The sequence below is a fragment of the Athene noctua genome, chromosome 24 (assembly GCF_965140245.1).
Source record: "Athene noctua chromosome 24, bAthNoc1.hap1.1, whole genome shotgun sequence".
Lineage (NCBI taxonomy): Eukaryota > Metazoa > Chordata > Aves > Strigiformes > Strigidae > Athene > Athene noctua.
Genome location: NC_134060.1, coordinates 4,554,382 through 4,570,573, shown reverse-complemented (window position 1 = coordinate 4,570,573; position 16,192 = coordinate 4,554,382). Strand labels below are relative to the sequence as shown.

The window sequence follows — 16,192 nt, the reverse complement described above, 5'->3', positions numbered from 1 at the left end:
GCAGCAGAAGGTGCGTCGCCCCACAGAGGGATGGATGCCCAGCGGAGCCCAGGCCAGCGTCCATCCCCTGTTCCATGAGCCGAGCCGGCAGTGCTGCGGGCGGGCATGGGCTGGGTGCTCGAGCAGCTCGGCGATGGCAGCCCGGGGACCGAGGATGCTGGTGGCCGTTCCAGCGGCACTGGAAGGATGCTCACAGCCCGTCCAGCCACCCCGTTCCTCACCAGTCCAGCCCTGCTGCTCCCTCCGGCTGCGGGGACACTGCTGGCTCATGACACTTCAGTGAGGGACAGATTTGGGGTCCCACAGGCGCTGCCCATCGCTCCTTCCCATCCCCAGCATCAAGGCTCCTGTCCTCCCCACTGTGCAGAGCCACGCGGGGGGGCTGAGACTCGCCTCTAGCCCATGGCGAGTGCCACAGCTGAGTTTAGGGAGCTCCTGGCCCCGTGGCCGGCACAGCCGGTGGCAGAGAGGTGCCAGCCCTCCGCGGCTCCGCTCGGCTCCCCCACCCTGCACAGCACCGACGTGCCCGGGCACGAGCGTGCAGGGAGCAGCTCCCCTCCGCCGGCAGAGCAGCAGCAGCCAGACGCTGGCGTACAGTAAATAGGAGAAACTTTTATTTTGTTACAAAAGTAAAAGGCATAAATAGATGGTGAATCCTACCGGGCTCTACGGTGGGCAGGCCAGGCTGCACGGCACCGCAGGGCAGCTCCCAGCCCGGCCTGTGCTGCGGCCACCGGCAACACCGGCTGCAGAAGGTGCTGGGGGGGGTTGAATCCTTCCCTTATAACTAGAGTCGTGCTAAGACAAAACAGGAAGGGGGGAGATGGCCAGGGGGGTTGCAAGGGTAAATTCTGACCATGTACTAACTCTGATCTGGAGAGGTGAGTCCTCCGGCACATGGAGAGGGGCTGGTGGGGTTGGGTGTGTAATGCCACCGGGTCAGTTGTAAACGCTCTGGTGTGAATCCTGCTCATGTCAAGAACCCGCTGGAATGCAAACCACTATCTCCCAGCATCTACGGGAGGGGAGACACCTTTGCTGGGGGTAAAGCTGGTGGTTACAGGGAGCCACCGGCGGCCTCGGCTCGGCTGCGTGAGTCCGTCCAGCGGCAGGAGACATCAGGAGCTCCGGTTATTGCTCTGGGGTGGGACGGCTGTATGGCTTCGAGCTCTGAACCCGCGGGACGGCCGTCCTGGCTCCCGGAGGGGGGGTTGGAAAAGCTTTTCCTTGTGCACGGCTGCTTTCCCCCTTCTCTTGGGATGGGAGGGAGGAAGGCGCAGCCGCGTAGCCCTGGCGAGCGGAGGCACTCGTGGTGGTCATGGCTGTGGTCTCGGGTGCTGCCCGCGGCGTCTCGGCTCCCCACGGGGCAACTCCACGAGAGGCAGAGAGAGGGCTGCGGGCTGCCACGGCTCCTGGTACGGATCAACCCGATGCGAGGGAGAGGAGAGAGGAGGAAGAAAAAGAGAGGGTTAGTGTCAGAAATAAAGAGTGAGAAGCAACAGGGAGCAGCCGGGCTCGGTGACAGAAAGGGGAGAGTCCGGGATGGAGAAGTGCTGGCAGCCACAGGCCAGGACAGAGGAGCGGCTTCCTCCATCGCTGCCGCTGGGGATCGAGCCGGCAGGAGCCCGTGGGGTGGTGCAGGGAGGGAGAGGGGCAGCTCTGCAGCCCCCAGGCAAAGCCAGGCGAAGTCACAACGTGCTTTGGAAGGAACTTACCGTGGCCATGGGCATGTCGGAGGAGGAACCTGGTGTTACAGAGAAGAAAATAGGCAGAGGGAAAGGGAGGGGAGGGATTGCCTGAGCAGGTCAGAGCTGGGATGAGAAATCTCTTCCAGGTTCCCCTCCTCTGTTCAGGCCACAGCTCACTCCAAACACCAGATCTCTGCATCAGCTGGTGGCTCCCTCCAGTCCCATCGTGGCAGCCCCATGGAGCACGGACCACCACAACGTGCAGCCCAGCGAGCCCCGGGCTTCACAAACCCTCTGCCTGGAGCCAGCCCCCAGCCCAGCCCCTCCCCGAGGCAGAGCGAGCAGCTCCATCTCATACCAAACCCCAGCACAAAGCCTCGCAGGGGGGGAACCCTCCCTCTGTCCTCACTAAGGCTGCGGGCAACCAGCCCCTCTGGCACGCAGCCCCACGCCGAGGCAGCACAGCCCAGGGCTCGCTGCCCTGCACGGAGGTGGGATCCTGGAGGGATGGAGGGGGCACAGGGACGCCAACGGAACCAGTGATGGGTGGATGGACAGAGCTGGTCATGCAGTGGAGATGAGTCAGTCGAGTGGATGACGGGGAGAAGAAAGCGCTTTCTTACCAGCTAACCCTCAGAAAGCAGCGCTAACATCCAAGGAGGGGGCAAAATCCCGTCAGGCTGTGCAGGAAATGGCAAAGTCCTGGCAGGCATCCTCCTGGGGAAGACACCAGAGATTATGCACCTCCAGACCTGCCGGTATGGCCCGAGGAGCTGGGTTAGAGGGGGAGACCCCAGATCCCTGCCCAGCCCTGGACCGAGCAGGGTGGGTGGGGAAAGGACACTGAGGTGATGGTGGCTTCTGCAGGAAGGGGATGGGCAAGTGGATGAGACCCTGCCCAGCCTGGGGACGTGGGACAGAAAAAGCCCTTTGCTCCAGCAAGAGTCACGGTAGCACCAGTGCTGCCAGGCATCCCTCACAGCCCCATCCTGCAGGAGGTCCTGAGCTGCCAGGCAAGGCCTGGGCCTCAAAGAGTCCAACTGCCACCTGGCAGATGTTGGACACGTGCCCTGCTCTGTCTTAAAGGAAGAAAATAATAATCCAAAGCAATTAACTCTTTAAAAATATAATTTTATTATGTCGAGTAACAAAGGAAACCGGTTTAAATAAAAACAGGAAGGAGTCTGGCCCCTGATAACACCCCCCAGGCTGCTCCTTGCTCCCCAGCACCAGACCCTCAGCTCGGCCCCACGCCTGCCCCTGGAAGGTCGAGGCTTCTCGAAGGCTGGGCTGAGCCCAGCTGGGGACATCCCTGCGGGAGAAGCGGGGAGGGAAGAGCACGGTGGCCTCTCCGGATGCAACACAGGCACAGCACGAAGCTGGGGGGCCGGGGCTGCGGGCAGAGCAGCACCGGGAGCCTCCCTGGGCAGCGAGGGCCACGTGCCGGGATCCGGTAGAAATTCAGCAGCTGCCACCGTGCTCTCACCTCGGCTCTCGGCGGAGGGGAAGGAAGAGCTGGTGGCCACAGCAAACAAGCCCCGAGATCTCTGTGTGGCCGGTCAGAAATTTAAGGCCAGGGGAAACTTGTGCCTCTGCTGTCACCCAGCGTGGCCCGACGCTGCGTGCGGTCATTCACAAGGTGAAGAGCACGACGCTGGTGAATTGGGGGGGGACGTGCTGCCCCCAGAAATGTGCTGCCTCTGCCTGAGGTTGAAATACATGTGTCTGACCCACGGAAACCTAACCAGGCAGCTTGACGCAAAACACTGCAAGCCTCTGTCCTGGCTAACATGCACAACACTACCTGAACCGAATATAAAATGTTCTATGTAGAAAAAAAAAATAAATTTCTACAAATTGTGCAAAAATATCCAGCAGCTTTTAATAACATGATTCAAGTATTGCTAACAAGGTCTGTGACTCCCCTAAGCACACTCCAGGTGGGTGACGCAGCACTGGCTGCCCTGCCCGGTTCTCCTGTGCCTCCGCGGGCCCAGAGCGATGCTCAGGGGTGAGCCCAGGCACACAGGGATCGTCCCCCGGGCGCGGGGGACAGCCCTGCTCTCATCCCAAAACCCAGAGCAAGAGCACAACATGAGGTGATGGGAGACCAGCACCTGGTCACTGCTTCCTCTGAAGCTCCACCTGGGAAAAGTGTGACCCTCAGGAATTCACACCCTTTTGTGTTGCCTTTTGGTCTACAGACAGGACACAACCAGGCTGTCCCGGCAAGCTGAGCTTCCCAAATCTCATGACTAGCACCTCACAATGAGAGCCACAGAACGCTGCATGTGTCTCCTTCCCCATTAAAAGGAGGGTCATCCTAACTCGTGTCCTTGCTGCAAAACGTTGTCTTACTGACTGGCAGGGCCAAAACACAAATCGTTCTTCAGCACCCCCTCGGTGACCAGCCAGAAAATAGGATCAGCAGCAGCTGGGACAGCTAGCCAGCTTCCATGTCTGCTGGGAGCCAGAGTCCTCCCAGCTGAACAGCCCCAATTTACCAAGGCACAGCAGCTTCTGGAAAAAAAAAAAAAGCTGCTCCGGCAGTGGCCGAGGTGAGAACCCGGCCACTGAGAGACAGAACAGTCCTTCCACATCGGCACAGGGGAGCAGGATGCGTTCACGGAGATTAACAGGGATACCAAGGGAACAGCCCAGAAGACAAGGTGTGACAGCCAGGGAACTGTTTGCCAGTGCCCACCTCCCATCTCTGGCCCACCCCTTTACTCCGGGCAGGAAACACAACGACCCCTCCGGAGCAGAGACTCTGGGCTCAGAGATCCGGTGGCTCCCCAGAACGATTTGTTTCCAGGTGCAGCAGGGACCCCCCAGCTTCTTGCACGAGTCTGAGGGTCCTGCATGCTGTTGGGCTCTATTGGTTGAAAGTCCAGACAGGCCACATCACAGTGAAACAAATAAACAAAAAAAAATAAATAAATTAAAAAAAAAAGAAAAAGAAAAGGCAACATATGGCTCAACTGAGTCTTTGGCAGCTCTGCATCACAGGGCTGTCCCACCTGAGGCCGGGGAGATGGTAAGTGGGAAGGTACTGGCTGGAGTGAGGTGCAGGCGCAGTAGGCACTGGGCTACATCCCAGCACTGCTATGGAATGCCTCCTACCATGCTGGTGTCAGTTTTGGCTCCAAAAGAAGGGATTTCACTCTTAGGACTGGATGGGGTCCCAAAATCCGGCTGGATAAATCCTCTTCTGTCTATCAAACTGGAAAACAGAAAAGGAAGAGCGCAAGGGGAGAGGAGTGATGGGAATGAAGGTTGTGTGAAGACAGGAGCTCCCGGGCCGCAGAGGAGAGGGCTCTCCTCCTGGGAGCTGCTAACCAAGGCACGGCAGGAGCGCTGGCTGACGCAGCCTCCTGCCCGTTACACAAAGCCCAGACTTATCACAGCGGGCAGCAGGCAGCCTGCGGGCAGTTAAAGCTTTGGGTCACCCCAAACCCAAATGGGAACCGGCGGAACGCCTTCATAACAGGGAAACAACATGAATGAGGGAAGAACTGGAGTAAAACACTATTCTCCCCACAACCTCCCAGCGAGCAGCTTGGCGCCCTGAATCTGCAGATTTACCAACTCTGAATGGCAGCACCGGCATTTTCACAGAATCACAGAATCATTCAGGTTGGAAAAGCCCCTCGGGATCAGTGAGTCCAACCCTCAGCCCGACTCTACAAAGTTCTCCCCTACCCCACATCCCCCACAGCTCACCCAAACGGCCCTTAAACCCCCCCCAGGGATGGGGACTCCCCCCTCCCTGGGCAGCCTGTTCCACTCTCTGACCACTCTTGCTGGGAAACATTTTTTCCTAATGGAAATTTTGGCAGATCTGAATTCAACAAAAAAACTTGGGGGCACTTCAGAGAGCAGGGCCAGATGTAAATGTAAAAAAAAGACACTTTGACTCCAGCTGCACAGCCTCAGACACCCTCCCCTGCTGCTGTTACACTGAGTACGCACCTCTGAGATGGTCCACGTAAATCCACACTGGATCCAGTGAATAAACTGTGTCCCAAGGATCCCCAACTCCTGTGACACCGGCCTGACTCTGCCCAATTGCACCCTCTTGTGACAAAGCAGTGGTAATCCCGTGGTGCAGGTACTTGCTTTGGGCCCAGTGCTTCCCTACACCCGCAGCAATCCACCTTGGCCCTTGTTTTAACATCAGCTCTGCTTAACTCACAGCTACGAGCATTTGGTAGGATGCAACTAAGCATTTCAGGTAATTTAAGTGTTGATAAAACCCAGGGTGTCTACACTGCCTGGTGTGGATCTCTGCCAGCTGCTTGCCATGATGCTCGATCCTCTGAGTACAGGAGGAAAAATCCTTTGCCAAGAATGGCTTTAAACTCCACGGCTTTAAACTGCAACAGGGGAGGGTCAGAGCGGACATGACGAAAAAATGTTTCCCAGCAAGAGTGGTCAGAGAGTGGAACAGGCTGCCCAGGGAGGGGGGAGTCCCCATCCCTGGGGGTGTTTAAGGGCCGTTTGGATGAGCTGTGGGGGGATGTGGGGTAGGGGAGAACTTTGTAGAGTCGGGCTGATGGTTGGACTCGCTGATCCCGAGGGGCTTTTCCAACCTGAATGATTCTGTGACTCTAAGAAGTCCTGCCACTACTGGCATTCACCATCTGCTCCCAGCCCTGTGGTGCCGTTACTCTCCCCTTATTGAATCGCAGGATTTGTCTTATCTGCAAGCTCCACGAAACAGTTACAACTGACCCAAACTCGCCAAGCTCAAACCACAGGAGAAGCAACAAATTGTATCTCCTACTTATACGCATCTGCAGCCTTTCTCTGCAGAGACTGCAAAACTGTTCCCTCTTCAGCACTGAAGCAGACGGGTTTGTGCTGACAGCCTCCCCTGAGTCCAGATAAATCGGTCCCGTCTGAGGCCCCTCTCACAGAGCGGGGTGCAATTCCCCACGCCGTGGAGGCCCAAGGCTCTTACCTGGGGTGGAATGGTCCACACAGCACTGCACAGCAGTTTGTGAGGATACTTTTATGGCTGTAGGGATTGGCGAACTCTGAGCCCCTCTTGTTTGACCAGGACCCTTTGATCTGAAAGGGAAAGGATACACGCAGGTTAAGACAGGAAAGATGTGACAGCAGATAAATACACGATAATGAATTTGATTCAAACCCTTGCTCAAGAGGTGGAAGGCCTGTCTTCCTGCAAATGTCCTCCCTCTCTTTGCTTTCACAGGCAGGAGGAGCTGCTCCAGCCTCTGCCAGGGCTCAGCCTTGCAGCTAAGAAGCTCCAGAGCCGTGCCCTCCCCACGCTGCGTGGCAGCTTGTCAGCGTCACCATCATCAGTGTCACCACCTTCAGCGCCGGCCACCGCCTCCTCCCCCCGTTGTCTCCTAAGCTAAAAGCCCATCAGAGCAGAGCTCTAGCTCTCGGACCCTCCTGGGCTCCTCAGGCTGAACAAACAACAAGGGGATTCCCAGGCCGTGCTGCGACGGGAGGAAAAAATGTCATCTGTCCCCACCCTGAGCAGCTGCCACGGGGACTCTGATTTCGAAACCCCGGTCACACAGAGCGCAGGCACACACGAGTGGGCAGATGCTATACCTGGCCTCAGGCCTCCGGCTGCAGTGAACCATTTACTATTACATTTCCTCCTTTTATTTTTACTTCCTCTCCCCAGTTGCAGCATAAGACTGGCAACGTGGGCAACACAGCCAGAGAGGCAACGGGCCAGGCACTTCGGACCCCCCCGGACTGGGAGCACCTTGAGACCTCCAGCAGCTTCACTGACACGGGCCCGTGTGCTTCTGCCTACACTGCTGAACGTAACAGGAAGGTGGAGAGGAAAGGGGGGGGAAAAAAAAAACAACTAAACCAAAGGGATGCAAACATGCCTTCTGCAGCGCTGGAGTTCCAGCAAGGATAACAGGTACTTCTGGCCAGAAGGGTGAATTTTGATTCCTTCTGAGGATCAGACAGATCCTGCTTTTCTGTACCATCTGCCTGGCTCAGGGTACTCGTTTGGCCCTTGGAGTCTGCACACACCCCAGACTTTGAGGTAAATATCATCAGGAGATTTCTGTACATTATTTGCCTATTAGACATGAGGAACTGATAGAGACAAAGGGACTTGCCCAGGGTCTCAGAGGAAACCTGTGGTTATGTGGGATGCTGAATTAAGATCACCCATGTCCCAGGCAAACACCCAAATAAATCTCTGGGGCCAGTTTTCCTTTTTTTAGCCTAGGAACTCCTAATTTTAAGCAAGGCCACACACAAACTGGAAAAAACACACACATGACCTGTCTAACATTTCAGCATGTGACGCCCATAGCCTGACACTGCCAAGCAACACATCACGCAGTCCCCTGCTGCTGTGGGCTGCTTTCCCCCCTCAGCCACCTGAAACTACAGCCTAAATGTCCCGGGCGCAGGCTCAGCCGCCTTAAACTACAGCCTAAATGTCCTGGGCACAGGCTGTTTGCTTTGCAGTGGATTATCACACCTTGCTGAGACACTGCACCAAGGCAGGCTGCCAAGGATCTCCTGAAAACCTCCCCTCTGCTTTGGAAGGACCAGGGATGCCCCTGCAGAAGGACAAGCATTCAGGTACTTACATCTTCGTTCGTTGTCAGGTTGGAGGCAACTAAATAAGTGTGAAAACCTGAGAGGCCCAAAATAGACCAGACTGAGAAAAAACAAATCACCAGCTCCAGCACAGTGAAACAAAGGAAGTCAAGGAAGTCTCAAGGAACAAAATCATTATTCAAAGAGAAGCAGAAGACTGTTTGGGGATGTATGTGCTGTGACCACACACACTGGGCCTTGAAAACACCCCAGCAAGCTTTCCATTCCCTGTGCCATTCTGCAGGCATCCACCAAGGCAGAGCCTGCTCCAGGCGCTTCCCTTCCCACATGAATTTGTAAACTGGGAAACAAGTTATTGACCCACCCTTAGACCCTGGTGGTGAACTAAAGGCCTTCCCAATTTGGTGACGTTATCAGTCTGCAGATGCCTGTCTGCCCCAACCAGGTAGCTAGGGGACTAAATTAAGTTGTGGGAGGTTCACCAGCGTGGGCCTATGAAGAGCTCATGGCACCTCGGTGACATGGCCAGTGTTGCTGCGCCAGCGTGTGACCATCTGAGCAGCTGATGGCACCAGAAGGATATCTCGCAGGTGTGGTCTTCAGAGTGACGAGGAATCCATCTCTCTGAGCACCTGCAAAGCAAAAGGGGACAAGGAACAACATCCCATCAGGCAGCCTCGCATCTCCAGCCAATGCTTCCCTCCTGAGCACGCAGCCACCCCTCTGTGGGTGACATGGATCTGCCTGGCTGCCCGAGAAACATCTGCAGCCCGTAACTCTGCAGGAATGTCAGTGCACAGACACAGCTCCAAGAGATTTGGGGCTGACGGGCAAATCACCTTCCCCACCAGGTTAAGAGCAGATGCACCCACCAGTGTATTTGCTCTGGAGGGGATAAGCCCAGTCACCAGCTCTCGAGGTCTCTCTGCAGCGAGGTGCAGGGTGGATCTGTGCTTCCCTGCAGTGCGAGAGCCTGTTTATTCAAGGCTGGTTAAACCAACCAGACCCTTCCCACGCTCTGCCCAAGAGGAAGAGCGGCCCAGCGCTGCCTCAAGTCCTCCGTGGGCAGGAGCACGCCGCTGCGAGCGCCCGCGGTACTTACGCAGAGTGAGGTGGGTGACGACGCAGGCGAAGATGAAGGCTGTCAGGAAGGAGAGGGAGAGGATGAAGGCATAGAAGTAGCGATAGTTGCGCTTCCCCACGCAGTTGCCCACCCAGGGGCAGTGGTGGTCAAACCTCTCTGAAACAAAGGGACACGGTGAGGACTCCTGCCACCTCGCACATTGTCACGGAGAGATTTCTGCTGAACCTCCAAAAACCAGGGGCTACCAACCGAGCTCCCAGCCCCCGCCCCGCACCAGAACCCCTCTGCAGCAGCACAACAGCAACGTTTCAGCAGAGCGCTGCCGCCTGCTCACATGCCCTTTTTAAATCATCAAAGACCAAGCCATTCCCCTCACCAAACCCTGCATAAGTACAACCCCTGTGACTGGTAACACCTCCCATTACTAAAACTGAAAGAGATCAGGGAAAGAGCAGCAGTTTTTCCAGTATCTAACAGCACTGGGTGTGTGCGTGCAGCAACGCTGCTCCCTTTCTGTGTGTCAGCTTCCCCCGCCTTCTCCGGGACAGAAAAGAATTTTTCAAAGTTATAAAGATACGCCTCTAAAACCACAGAAACTGCCTGGGAACGCAGGGCAGGTGCAATATATCTGGAAACACTCCCGACTGCCTTCTAATGAAAGGGCTGCATTGCAGACTCACAGGACTGCAGTAACCGTTCTGCGGGGGACACCAGCACAAACAAAACTCAGGGCACACAAAGCAGGCGCATGCCTGCTCCCCCGGACGGCTCTGCTTCAAACGCTGCTTTCCAGCGAGCTGTTCCAGCGTAAGGAGGAGCCACAGCCACCCACAGCTATCCCCAAAACACAGAACGCTTGGCAACGCTCAAGTTTCTCTTAGCCAGAGCCCTGGGGTCCTGCTCGCTCCTCAGGCTGCCCCAGCAGACAGCGTAAAGCACAGCCTCCGCACCCACACGATGTACAACCAGGAGCAGCTGCACAAGGAGTAAACTCTCCGGGCATGCCCCTACATCACATGGCACCCTGCTGCTGGTTCCAGTTGCTCCGGTGCAGGCAGGCTGCACTGGGAACCTCCCTGCCCACCCCAGTGCAGCTGCCCCATGCCTGCGCAGAGCTATCAGAGGCTTTTCTTCAGGTCTTTGCTCATTCCCTCCTGCCCCACCACACTCTGAGGGCACGGGGAGAGGACACAGAAGAGCTCAATCAGCATCTACGGTGGTGTCTGGCAACAGCAAGGCCACAGACAGCAAGGAGCCCCCAGCAAACCTCGTGTTTGGTGGAGACATTTCACAGCACCGTCCTCCAAGCACCAGGGAGAGCAGAGACACAGAGTCTTGGACATGCTGCCCCTTGCCCTGAGCGACTGCACTGGTGTTGCTTTCATTTTAAATGGGAAGAAGAAAGAACCATCTCGCTTTATAATCCTTTACCAGAAGCCAAAGCAATCCATCCAGGAACACAAAATACATCCCCCGCCCTGAAATCTCAGCACCTTTCCCCCTTCCAGGCTTACCGACGCAGTTGTCGCAGACACTGCAGTGAGAGGTGCGTGGAGGGCGGAACATTTTGCAGGTGTAGCAGTACTTGAGTTTCACCACGTACTTGTTTATGACCACCTCCATCGTGCGGGCCGGCGGGCGATAGGTAGAGGTACCCATGCTGTCTGTGAGGATGAGGAGGGACAGTCAAACTGGTGCAGATGAAACCCAAACTCCCGTTACCATCCCGAGCTGCTTCCTGGCAGGGTAAAGGACTGGCACGTGCTCTCCTGATTTTAAGCAAAAGCTAAGAGGCAGCTCAGCCTACAGGATTTGTTGCAGGGTGGGCAGCCAGGAGCTCCAGTCAGCTCCTCGCAGCATTATTTATGTCCTTTCCTTCTGTGTTCAATGGCAATGCTGCTGGGATGCCAAGAGGAAGTAATATCTGCCCAGTGCTTTGAGAACATAAAGCAATTTATAAATAGCGAGCACAAAAGCAGCAGCGTTAACGTGCCCAGTAACACCAACTCATCTCTGCGTGTCTAACGGATCACAACACAAGGAGGCAACATCATCTGTCAACGCACACGTGGCTCCTCCTCGCTGTAAGCATCCGAGTTGCAGAAATCAGGGTCACCTCAGCAGAAACGTCCCCCCCAATGCCACCAGCACACAAGCTGCCAACTCACAGCCGGAGCCAGCGGCACCCCCGGGCTCAAGAGACTCATCCCCACCGCAGCGGGGGAGGACAGCGAGCAGGTCTCAAGTGCTTCAGGCAGACTTCAGTGAAATTTGACATCTGTATCTTAGTAGCACAAGAGGATTCCTCCTCCTCAAGGTCAGAATTGAGGGTCTCTAGGGGCAGCGCAAGTTACGTCGGTGCGTGCTGGTGCTTCATTAGTCATCAGGGACTGGCAGCTGGAGGCTGCTGCACTGCTCAGCGAGAGTATGAGCTGCAAAACCTCAGTATGACGTTGGCAGTTTTGGGGGGTTATTCCTTTTAGTCGCTCCTAAAAGAGCGGGGAAGTCTTTGAAAATAGAGATGTAACAGTGAGCATGTTAAAAGGATAATAAGTAGATTATATTAACAGTAACAGCTGGCACATCAGGCAGCATCTGCAGCCAGATTACTGCTTTAGGCACTTAGAAACAGAAACATGAATAACCACTCTGAGGATATTTTAAAACGATATTTTTAGTCAGATGTAGAATTACTGCCTTGCAACTGTCTCCAGTGGGGCAGATTCAAGCCGTCTCATGTTAGCTTTGCTAAAGCATTTATGATGCGGGGTCACATCAACAAGGTCCACAGATCCTGGGTGCATAAACCTCCTTGGCCACCACCAAACCAGCGTGACACAGCAGTTTTTAGACGGGGACAAACATTAACATACTGTTAGAAACCATTACAATAAAGAAAACCTTGCAGCACAGCAGGCTCAATGGCAAATGATAATCTTAAAAAGCATTCATGCTTAAATTAATTATCCTACATCCTCACTGCCCGTGTTCTGCAGAAGGTGGTAGAGGCTCAGATTCCTCCACATTTGAATGTTGTCCAAAGTAACTAACACACCGTTACAGAGCAGCTCCGTCTTCAAAAGCCTTGCAGAGTGATTCTGGAGGGGAACTTTGTGCTGCCCCAGCCTCTGGGACACAGTCCCTAACGGTAGTGATGTTCAGGACACTGATGCCCCAAGCTCTCCCTCCCCTGAGCTCTGCCCAGGGCCGCCGTCTGCTCAGGCGTGGTCCTGAGGGCAGGAACAGGCACAGCCCCGAGGCACGGTACAACAGAAAGGAAAACCACCTCCGCTTCTCTGCAGATCCTCTCTCCAAAGCACGGCCTGCTGTGCTAGAGGAGCACGTCGCACTGCTCTTACCAGGACTTCTAAGGCATTGACAAGCCTCACAATCTGATATTCCGGCCTTTTCTCCCCCCTGGACAACTGCTACAGAGACCCAAGAAAGGAGACTTGCTGAGCCTGAAATGCACGTGCACGCACACACACAAAGCCATGCACTGGCCCAAACACAGGAGAGGGAATAAAAGTCTCACCAATCCGCTTTTCCAGGTCTGCGGCCTCGCTTGGGGTGGCTCTGGGCAGGATACCTGGGTCTCTGAAGCTTGTCTGGAGCAGGCAGCTGATGACAAAGAAGAAGAGGACGGCTGCAATGATGGGGATGGCCAGGGTCAGGTGATTGGCAAGGAAGGGACAGCTGGTAAAAGAAAAAAAAAATTGCATTGTTACCAACCATTGCTACACAACTGGCTACCAGCTGCAAGACTACATGCTATGAATTAGCACGGGGTAGTGGGCTGAAGAGCTGCTGCTTTGCAGAGACCTCTGGAATAGCAAGCACCAGCCCAGAAAACACTAGAGTGGCACCAGGAAGACAGGGGCTTTGGCACAAAGACAGCAACCTCTCTGTCCTTCTGAAGTCCCAGAACTGCCTTTCAAAAACCTGTCAGCTGCCCCAAAACCCAGCCACCTTCTACAACAGCAGTGCCAAGAACACGTGGAGAAACACCCCAAGCTAAGCAGGGATCAAAATCAGCGTGAACACGATCCCGTTTGGTCCAACACGTGAAGCCGAGAGGGAACTTGGCTTCAATTCAACACAGCTTTGCTGTCTCTGGATGACTCGTGTGCCCTTCGTGGCGTGCCAGATGTTTTGAGGATGCCTTCCAGCACTGACACCACTGGGACAAGCCATCAGGCATCAGCCCTGCTCCTGGGCTTGCTGTCCTACGGCCTGGGGCTGTCCCTCCGCAGACGGGGACCACGTCAGGGCAGCTCCGTTATCGCAGCACGACAGGTGAAGAGGCTGAGGAACGCAGCTCTGCAGGGCGCAGCGTGAGCCCCCTCCCGCCCCTCGCTCCGCAGAGGGATTTGCTATTATAAGCACCGATAAGCACCCAGAGCCCAGCACAGACAGGCAAGCTGCTCCAGCACTGATGTCTGCGGGCAGCACTAAGTCTCAGTAAGGCTGCGAGGCAGATTGAGAGGATTAAGTAACTTTTGTTTCAAGTCCCAAGCTCAGCTGTCCAGAACAAAGCAGCCACCAAGGAACAAATCCCCTTCGCCCTGAGACCAACGCTGCTGCCGAGCCCCTCAGTCGTGTCCCTGACAGAGGGAGAGATCTTTGAAAGGAGAGGTGTGAGCTTTGTTGTCGCCCCTTTTCCAGGAGAAACTCTGCACCTCGCTTTCCCCCATCAGGCACCAAGTATCCCAGAATCATTCAGGTTGGCAAAGACCCTCGGGATCATCAAGTCCAACCGTCAGCCCAACTCTACAAAGTTCCTCCCTAAAAGACACAGCATTTAAAAAAAAAAAAAGTGAACTGTAGACATAGGCAAGAGGTATTTGCTACACATCTAGCAAACCGTAACGCATGCAACAGAAGCACACTACTAAAATAACAACTTGGAAAGCCCCAGGGCATCAACCAAGAAAGAGTGACTAGGCAAGAAGGGAGGGGAGAGCAGATGTCCTCTGCTTGGCCTGGTACAAAGCCGTTACTGTGCTAGAGCTGCCCATTAGTTTCAGATACAGCAGAGAAAGCTGCCAAAGCCACACAGACACTAAGGAAGGAGTTTTTGCATCGGGATGCCATTACTGCCTCCCACAGCTGCCTGCCCCTTTCAGCTCATCTGACTTCTCAGAATCTTTAATCCGATCAAATACCTTCATCTCCCCGCTAGGCTTGGGCAGCTTTGCTCTGAGACTCACGGAGATAACGCCGTGATCCCAAGGCAGGCATGATCCCCCCACCCCGCTCCGTACCGCGGCAGGAAAACCAAGCTGCCTTCCCTCCCGAGGCAGAGGCAGAGTGGCAGAAGCTCTCAGAGGTGTCAATAACCAAGGGGACTCTTTCCCCAGCTCCCCCAGGCAGTGCAGGACATAACGGGGTGCTCTTGGCTCTCCCCTCCCCTGGGGCACAGGGGCTTCCCCAGGCCAGCTTTCCTGAAGCAAAGGGGACTGAGAGGGATGCAGGTCCCTCTTCCCTGGACACCGCTGCACGGCGGGGGCAGAGCTCCAGGGCAGAGCCTCAAGGTGGGACCCCGAGGGATTTCACCATTTATCGAGCACCTTTAACAGAAGCACCATTCCTGCCACCTCTCTGGACAAAGTCCCCCAGTCCTGGAGGTTTCCTGCCTGCAACTCTGGATCAGTTCTCTGTAGCCAGAAAGGAGGCTGGGGGGGTATTTAGAGACCAGGAGGAGATCCTGGGAGGACTGTTAAACCCCTTCCCGGGGCCAGACTGAGTAAATAAAGTCTGGGGCCACCCCTGTCCCCCCACCCCCCAAAAACACACCTGAGGGCAAGCAAGGTGGCTGCTCCCAACGCGGGTCTGGGGGCTGTGGTGCAGCAGGGCAATGACCTGGGGGGCAGTGGGGAGAAGAGAGGGATATTTGGGCTCCTATGGAGGGGAGAGAGGCGCCCCCCAGCCCACCTCCCTCCCACCCACGGCTCCCCCCGAAAGGAGGGGGCTTAAAGGAGGGGCCGAGAGCTGTTTAGAGACCCCAGTGGGGAACGATCCGAGGGACAGACCCCCCCCGGCTTTACCCCGATAGGGACGGGGGCCTGATCCCGAGGTGGGGGGGGTGTGCCGGGGCCGCAGCGCAGCGGGGGGCCCCTGAGGGATCCCCAGCAGCGGGGCAGGGGCGGGGCGAGACACGACACCCCAGAGCCCCGCAGGCCCCGGGGCGGTGCCCGGAGCCCCCGGCCCGGCGGCGCGGACTCACTCGAAGGCGAAGAAGAGGCCGCTGGTGGCCAGGATGAGGCCGAGGGTGAGGGCGAAGACGCCGCTGTGCCGCGCCAGCATGAGGCGGCCGCCGCAGTAGAAGCGGTTGCGGCCCGGGAATACCTCCCACTTCCGCCGGGGCCGCCGGGCCGCACCGGACCGCTCCGGTCCTACGGGGGGTTGAGGTAAGGAGATGACTGTACCCGGCCCCGGAGCCGTTACCCCGGGCGGGATCTGCCGGTACTCGCAGTCCTTCATGGCGCCGCAGCGCCCGGCCCGGCCCGGCCCCGCCGCTCTCCCGGCGGACGTGTCCGCCCCGCCCCGCCCCCTCGGCGCTCCGCCCCCGCCGTAGCCACGCCCCCACCGTAGCCACAGACCACGCCTCCTCATCGGCCTGCCCCCTCTGCGCCAAGCCACGCCCCTTCATACAGCCACGCCCCCTCGCCCCGCCCCTTCGCCGCAGCGCCCTCTGCCGGCCGCCGCCCCCCGCCCCGCAGCAGCAGCCCGGCCGCCCCGGCGACAAATTCCAACCGCCCCCGGGAAAGGATCCACGTTTCTCGAGGAAAGTGCGTGTGGGGAGAGAGTGGCTGCCGCCAGCCTTTGGAAAAAAAAAGGAACCGGAGGG

At 56.6% G+C, this 16,192-nt stretch overlaps 1 protein-coding gene across 4 annotated transcripts; it reads right to left on the bottom strand.

Moving 5' to 3' along the window:
* Window positions 1–646: 646 nt before the first annotated feature.
* ZDHHC18 (zDHHC palmitoyltransferase 18) lies at window positions 647–15,868 on the bottom strand. Of its 4 annotated transcripts, XM_074926302.1 has the most exons (10): window positions 15,569–15,868; window positions 12,878–13,038; window positions 10,857–11,006; window positions 9,361–9,498; window positions 8,842–8,890; window positions 8,288–8,390; window positions 6,652–6,761; window positions 4,812–4,911; window positions 2,312–2,405; window positions 1,307–1,412 (listed from the first exon to the last, which is right to left on the bottom strand). In XM_074926302.1, the coding sequence occupies exons 1-9, from the start codon at window positions 15,823–15,825 to the stop codon at window positions 2,364–2,366; spliced, it is 1,110 nt and encodes a 369-aa protein (XP_074782403.1). In that variant the 5' UTR covers window positions 15,826–15,868; the 3' UTR covers window positions 1,307–1,412; window positions 2,312–2,363. The 4 variants fall into 4 exon arrangements, with proteins under 4 accessions (XP_074782402.1, XP_074782403.1, XP_074782404.1 ...); XM_074926301.1 differs by lacking the exon at window positions 2,312–2,405 and having other exon boundaries at window positions 647–1,412; XM_074926303.1 differs by lacking the exons at window positions 1,307–1,412; window positions 2,312–2,405 and having other exon boundaries at window positions 2,498–4,911; window positions 10,857–11,002; window positions 12,853–13,038.
* Between the last annotated feature and the right edge of the window lie 324 nt (window positions 15,869–16,192).

Bases quoted from the DNA above. Each gene is read 5' to 3' on its own strand.
- ZDHHC18 (XM_074926301.1), bottom strand. From the start codon at position 15,825: ATGAAGGACTGCGAGTACCGGCAGATCCCGCCCGGGGTAACGGCTCCG. The intron at 11,007-12,877 runs GTGAGACTTTTA...TCATCCTCACAG, and splicing joins AGACCTGGAAAAGCGGATTG to ACAGCATGGGTACCTCTACC. The intron at 1,413-4,811 runs GTAGGAGGCATT...GATCCGTACCAG, and splicing joins CCAAAACTGACACCAGCATG to GAGCCGTGGCAGCCCGCAGC.